At 35.8% G+C, this 7,788-nt stretch overlaps 1 protein-coding gene across 1 annotated transcript; it reads left to right on the forward strand.

The window, feature by feature from the left end:
* Positions 1 to 6,343: 6,343 nt before the first annotated feature.
* LOC111919252 (uncharacterized) lies at positions 6,344 to 7,444 on the forward strand. The gene has a single exon (XM_023914863.2). It carries the CDS (start codon positions 6,344 to 6,346, stop codon positions 7,442 to 7,444), a length of 1,101 nt encoding a protein of 366 aa, XP_023770631.2.
* The last annotated feature ends 344 nt before the right edge of the window (positions 7,445 to 7,788 follow it).

The raw sequence follows: 7,788 nt of genomic DNA on the forward strand, positions 1-7,788 counted from the left end.
ACACAATCTCATGCTTTGATAATAATTGATGAGAACAAATCTTAGATCGTTTAGATCTTTCACAGGTATATTGATGAAAAACAAACAATTCAAACACAATACGATTATGAACATAGTATGGAATCAAAGTAAAGCTTATGATTCAAATATAGTCACGCCTCAGCAGAGCTCGATGAAGAACTTCCACTGTAGAGGCGAGCTAGGGTTTACAATACTAATGAGAAAAATAATAAAAGAGTTACTTACTAATGATGCATGTATGCACCTTAAATACTAAAACCCTAAAGTAAATTAATGCACGGTTGGACAGGCCCAAACCGACTACCAAAACTGGGCTAAGGACCGAGCCCATGACGCAACACTCTAAGCCCAACATGAAGAATATTGTAGTTCGTGTGATTATGATTCCGTGGATATAAAATTTGATGAAAACGAAGTCCGTATGAGAAAGTTATGGCTATTTGAAGTTGAGATGAAAGTAGGATGCTATTATGAGAAAGTTAATGGAATTCAACTAAAAGGTTAACCTTTGACCACCATGTCGTGAATCATGATTGTCACAACGTGAAATTTGACTCTCACGACATGAGCAAGTGATTCTCACTATGTGAGATGCGACGAATCGACGAGACACGTGGCATGACCATGTCTGGACACTGCTCACGACGTAAGAGCTTGCAGACTATAAAAAAGAGTGTTTTAGGTACTTCTAGTTCTAAGGGCACGAGCCCAACTTGATGGTGCAACATGCACTCTCCAATATGTCCGCACTTATTGTTTTGAATATTATGATCTTTTGGAAAATGAATTTATGTAATGGAATTTTGGAAAGACAAATATGGTTGAGATTTCTAATTATTAAATGAAAAATTTTATCTGAATTTTTGGGTTGTTACACCGATTCCAGTCCGGTTCCAGTTATGGTTTTAAATCTCACCCTAAGTCTTCAAAGATTGTATTCCTAACATCCTATGATTGTCATAATCTTTCTAGTTCATGTATTTAGATCCTCTTGGTGGTTTTGTTACAATGGACTAATATACTTGTTATTTTAAATTCTTCGTTTTCTGTTTATAAATTATTTTATAAAAATATCATTTTTAGTTCCCCAAAACCCATCAAAAGTCGGAATGCAAAGCCACAAAGAGCCCAAACCCTTTATCTTGGGCATTAAGCCCTATACACGAACACTAACTTCTAGGGTTAGTCATTTCCTACGACCTTCTTCTCAAGAGAACCGTAATTCAAAAACGCTAGCCTATGTTTCCTTGTTCCCTTAAATATTTGCTATTTTGGAGGTTCTTGAAGAAGAAGCAAGCTCCTTGGTGCCTAGTAAAGAAATATATAGAGATTTCCTACATTCTAGTTACATCCTCAAGCTCTACAAGTGATCAAGTCTCAAGCTTTATGGTTCTAACTTGCTAGATTGAGCATTTTAAATGTATTTGGTCCCTTTTTTTTGATTCCTATGGAGTTTTGAGAACTCTGGGTGCTAAAGGTTGCTCTTGAGTGTTCTTTGGACATTATTAAGTGAAATGAGTGTGTGTTTACCTATCCTTTTAAGCCATACATCAATATTTGTCTATTTTTTCCTCTTTAGATCTAGATTTTGTGAAAAGTATGTTTGGGGCATGCAAATGGATAAAGTTGGAAACCTTATTCATTAAGACTATATTTTGAAGTCTTCTTGAAAAGATGAGCCTTGGTCTTAAGGGGTTAAGTTCTTAATAAAAATGAATTATGCCTTGAAAAGCGTTATACGCCAAAGGAATGTTCACACCGCTAATACGGAGCTGAGGCCGTAACTATTTTGTCGCCTAGTGATCGCGATGCGACCATGAGCTGGGTCGTAGTGTGATTGTCTGTTGACCGTTGACTTTTTGACCAGTTTGACTTTCAGTCAAAATATGGTGGATTTGAGTAGTTGACTGTACACTGGTCTCAGATTGGTATTAGGTAGTTTGTGCTACCTGTTTTGTTGCATAGACTGCTGTTGAGGTTTGGCTGCTCGACTCATGTGAGTTTTTCCACTATTCTATGTGTGACAGTATATGTCCTTTGCATGATAGGATATATATATATATATATATATATATACACACACACACACACTTTAGTTTATGATTATACAAGTAGACTATATTAGTCTTTTGTATGTATGTTAATTACTTGATTTTATTATACTTGTATGAGTCATGTTTGAGGGGTTGATGGTGGAACGATGCTAGGCTGTGAACCTAAAGTGGAATGCACGAGCCTGTGAGTCAACTATTGATGAAGGAACAATGTTAGGCTATGATTCGATTGTTGATGATGGAATAATGTGAGGATGTGACTCAATTGTTAATGACGGAACGACGCTAGGCTGTGAGTCAGGTTGAATGACATGAGGTTTTGAACCATTATTTGTGTGCATTTTATGTGTATTGAAGTATGTGGTATCTTGGGAAACTCACTAAGTTTTACGTTTATGTTATTAAGTTAAATGATTTCCAGAAGTGATTGGGAAGGGCACGACATTAATGTACAATTGCATTTGTGTTGTTATTGCTTTTAAGACTTTTGTTGATGTCATGATCCTATATGATTTAATATTATGTTTTTTGGAAACTATGTTTTGTCTTTTAAGAAAAAGGGTTTTATAATACTTTGAAAGAATGGTTTCGAATGTTTAATTATTTTATTTTAAAATAAAGCTTTAGTTTGAAATTGGTTTATAAAATGATTTTGAAAAGAGAACCTTTCTATAAATAAAATCTTAAAATTAGTTGGATTTGGAAAATGAACTCGACCTTATTGTATGCTCTTGTTTGATTCTTGCTTTGAGACTAGGAACATCGTTCTTGATCTAACTTAAGTTTATAAAAAGAGGAAGATAAAATATGTTCAGTCAATCAGATCTCATAAAGGAAAGTGATTTCCTATATACTCATATTGCATGTACGTTATTTATGTAGTTGATAGAAATGCATGCCAGATTGTAGACTGAAGGATATGTCTAGGAACTGCACGTAATAATTTCCTGATTTTTAGGGAACCCTTATTGACTAATGTGTTTCTTTCTATGTGCTTTGTGGAATCTATGTTAATATCGTTGCAACGTTAAGTGAATGCTATAAGGTTGTACGCAATTAGGATTAGATAGCCTTAAAGATTTTTTATTCGGTCTTATTGTCTTTTCATGTTTGATTAGGGACTTAGGGTAGGGGAGTCTATTTGAATGTCTATCTCCTCCTCAATTACGTACCACTATGCATTCATAAGGCGACACAACGACAATAACATAAAATTCTTTTGGTATGTGAGTAGACGAGGAATCCTAGAGAGAATCTACGAAGATTAGTGTTATATATATATATATATATATATATATATATATATATATATATATATATATATGTGTGTGTGTATGTGTGTGGCTAGATATGTGCATGTTTGATAAAAGGTCTAGTGGATTGGTAAAGGGCAACTTAGGAACTCTAATACACTCTTTGTAACAAGTATGGATAGGTGTGTAAAGTAGTGTGGGCCTATACTACCAGAAGCACAAAATACATATTGTGATCGAGGAAGTATCACAAGGGTACTAAGGGGCTTGTAGGTGATACATACATACATACACACACACACACACACACACATATATATATATATATATATATATATATATATATATATATATATATTGTACAAGGTAGCACTATGTATTGTAGGAATCTATTTCATTCTATATCTATGGTATGGATGTGACTAGGCAGGGTGAGAGCAGTTGAGGTCCGGGTTTGAGTGATATAGACCTATAAGATTTGGTGGATTCTTTGGTCTCGAGGGTTGTGCTTGGGTTGTTTCCATAGATTCTCTCTAGGATCAAGGAGGAATTGGTCGCCAGGGCCACTCCTGAGGATTCAAATGCCCTAGATGAGTCGAAAAAAGGCCTTTAGGCCATCACGTGTAACAAATTAAATTATATAAACTACAAGTTCATTAGTTTCAATCAAAATTTATCTAATTCATAATTTATGATAATAAAAAACAAAACTGCAACATTCAAGTTTCTGATAAACATAATTTAACAATCTAATAATCTGATTTCGAATAAACATTAAACATAATCTAATAATTTGATAAATTGTAATCTGATTTCTAATTCAACATTGATTCATATTTCAACATTTACCAAAAAATCACACTTTACACACTGTTGATTTTGATTTTTGAATCGCTAAAGGTAAATCACAAAGGTGGTTGTCGAATTTTCTTGGTGTGTCTCGTGGGTAGTCGACGAGTCTTTACTCCTTCAGCCTTAGTTTGTTTCTAATTTTGAGTTGGGCCAGCCTATGTAAGTGTATAATACAGAAAATTTAGGGCCCCAAAATTAGGCCCTACTTTGCCCCTACTCAAATTAGGCCCAATTGATCGCCATATATTATGATAAATACATAACCATTGGTAGGGTTGGACCACTAAGGGCTTGGGCCATGATGTATCGTGACTTTTCAACTTTCCATCCTCTTATGTTTGAGGGAGTGAAGGACTAGATAGTTAGTGTGCATTTGATAACGGAAATGGAGAGTGCCTTCCGGGAGGGCTTTTTCCATGAAGAGGCAAAGGTGAGGTTTGTTGTGAACCTTCTATGTGGAGGAGCAAAGGATTGGTGGGGTAAGATTATTCATACCATTTCTTCGGTCAAGCAAGAGGCCACATCATAAGAGGATGTCAAAAGCGATTTAGGGAAGAGTATGTATATCGAGTAGAGCTAGAGGCCATGTTAGTGTATGATATAGTAGTAGACTAGATTAGTCTTTTATATGTGTGTTGATTTGATTGCTTGATTATATGGTACTTATACTTTTCATTTTAGGGATTAATTGTGGAACAATGGTAGGCTGTAAAACTAGATACATACTGTTGATGACAAAATGACATAAGGCCGTGAGTTGTTGTTGATGGCAGAACAACGTTGGGATGTGATTCGATTGTTAATGACAAAACGAAGAGAGGCTGTGACTCAACTGTAGATGAAGGAACAAATATAGGTTGCGAGTCGGGTGGAACGACACAAGGTCTTGAGCCATTAGTTGTATGCATTGTATATGTATTAAAGTATGTGGTATCTTTGGGAACTCACTAAGATTCAGGCTTGCGCTTTTAAGTTAAATATTTTTCAAGTTGTTCAGATGTGGGATGAAAGGATGCGGCGTGATTGCACAATCGTATTAGTGTTGTTATTGTTTAGGAGACTTCCGGTAATATCACGATCCTACTCTATTTTAATACTATGTTTTTGGAAACTAAGTTTTATCATTTAAGTAAAAGGGTTTTTAATAATTATTTGGAAGAATGGTTTTGAATGCATAAATACTTTCTTTTAAAAGAAAATTTTAGTTTGGACTTTATAACGTTAACAAAAACATTCGTTATATCCTTGAATTAGCAAGTAACTAAATTGCGATAGAAAAACAGTACATAAAATTCAAACGAAAAAGAAGCAAAAAGAAACAAAAACAGTTACAAAGATAAATGAGACCATCCGTTATACTCTCCACGACAACGGTTGTAGAGAGCTTCCAGATCAGCCACTATGAGCCTTCCGTGAACCGCCACAACCACCAGGGTACTCTCCACTGCCCAAAAGAAGAGAGAAGAGAAAGAAAGAAGAGAGAAGAAGAAGTGTGTGAGAGAAGAAGAATCATATTCGTATTCTACCTTCGTCGTCAGCATCATGAAGAAGCACCAACACTGCCGACCACGAATGGTCGGGATAGCGTGCACACCGGATTTCCGTGACCACGTAGACCACGCTGGGCTTCGTCAAAGGCATACCAAACGTTCTGAGTAAGAGGTGAGCAAATCCATTTTGTCTAGTCACCACAGTCATTTTTACTCCTATTTGTATTCCATGAGTATGAGCTAGCAATAATCGCATCCATTATCGATTTTAATTTGGTTTGATTTTTGATTTCTTTGATTCAAAACCGAATAAAGACCACCATATTTAGGCTGCATGGTGTGGGTGCGGTCCCAGACCGCACTTTGTGCCACGTAGACCAGGAACACCGCCCCCAGACCGCGGTCTAGTGCGGTCTTGGCCGCAATGCGGCTAGGGAATACCGCAAATTTTGATTGGTCCTTGGGTGTTGACTGCTTTTGACTGTTGAATGGTCTTTGTGGTTAATTTTTTTTTTTTTTTTTTAACTTTACTACACACACACACACACACACACATATATATATATATATATATATATATATATATATATATATATATATATATATATATATATCACCATTCTACACAACATTTTATCATATCTCTACTCCTTTTCTCTATTTTTTTTGAAAAATGTCATCTTCTAAACGACCAAGCAAAAAAAAAAAACACCAGTCAGAAATACCAACACTCTACTACATTCATTTGATCAACCGATTTTCTCACCTTCGTATTATGTTTCCGTATTTTCCACAACGACCAGCGCAACCACAACCACAAACACTACCACTACCACAACTCGACCCGTATTTTAATCCATTTGATTTTTCATCTCAATCCGAGTTTGTTCAACAAACACAAACACAACCAGAAACGGTCGTTTCTGATTCTGAACCGGAATTCGTTACAAAGACTCAACCCACTCGAGCAGCAACTAAAAGAAAAGAGAAGGCGGGGGCTAGATGTTGGGAACCTTTGGAAGCGTTAGTGTTGGCACAATCTTGTATCGATATTTCAGAAGATGCGACGGTTGGAAAAGACCAAAAGCATGACCGCTTTTGGATTCGCGTTTTACACAGGTTCCATAAAGGAATGAACCGTGGAGAATACCGTTCAAAACATCAAGTGTACTCCAAATGGGGGAAGATGAACAAAGAAGTCATGTTGTTTAATGACTTGTGGAACAACATGAAACGTCAATGGAAAAGTGGAGAAAGCGATGAAGTGATTTTGAAGAAAGCGTTGAAAGTGTATCAAAAAGAAAATCTGAAGGCTTTCAAGTTTCTTGAAGTTTGGAATTTTTTGAAAGATAACAGGAAATGGCTGAGTAGCAAAACATTAGACGAACATATCGACAGTGGGTCAAAACGCAGCAGAACATCTGAGTTCGACCACACTACATCAGATGCTCGTGTTCAATTTGATCTGAACGAAGATGAACCTGTTCCAGTTTCACCACCTTCCCGACCAATGGGAAGAGACAAATCAAAAAGCAAAGGCAAAGACAAAGCGTCAGATTCAGATGATTTGAAAGAAATGGGATCCGACATGAAGGGTATAAAAGACAGAATGGACAAGATTTTGAAAATTGCTTCTGAAAGAGAGCTTCGGAAACAAAGAGAGAGTGACATGCGAATACTAGCGATGGACACGTCGAATATGACCGGGGCCGAGCTTGAAGTAGTTTTGGCGATGAAGGAGGAAGTGAAAAACCGTTACATCAATCGTGGCTAATTTATAGTTTTTTTTTTTTCAAGTTTTTAATCGTTTCATGTGTGTGTGTGTTTTTTAAGTTGTAGGTTTTATGTTTCTACTTTGTTTTTCTATTTTTTTTTTAAATTAAGTAATGTATGGTATTTGTATTTTTAATTAATGAAATATTATCTTTTTAAAATTATGTTTTTCTTTTATTAAAAAAATAAGTTTTATTAAATTAAAATAGTTAACAAAAAAACTAAATAAATAAATAAATAAAAGTGTGACACCACCCCGGGTGTGGCAAAAACCACACTTGTGTGGTATAAATTGACATGACGCTTATGTGACGGGGTAGAGAGTGCGGTTTCGGTGACACTACT

This window comes from Lactuca sativa, chromosome 9 (genome assembly GCF_002870075.4).
Source record: "Lactuca sativa cultivar Salinas chromosome 9, Lsat_Salinas_v11, whole genome shotgun sequence".
NCBI classification, from domain to species: domain Eukaryota; kingdom Viridiplantae; phylum Streptophyta; class Magnoliopsida; order Asterales; family Asteraceae; genus Lactuca; species Lactuca sativa.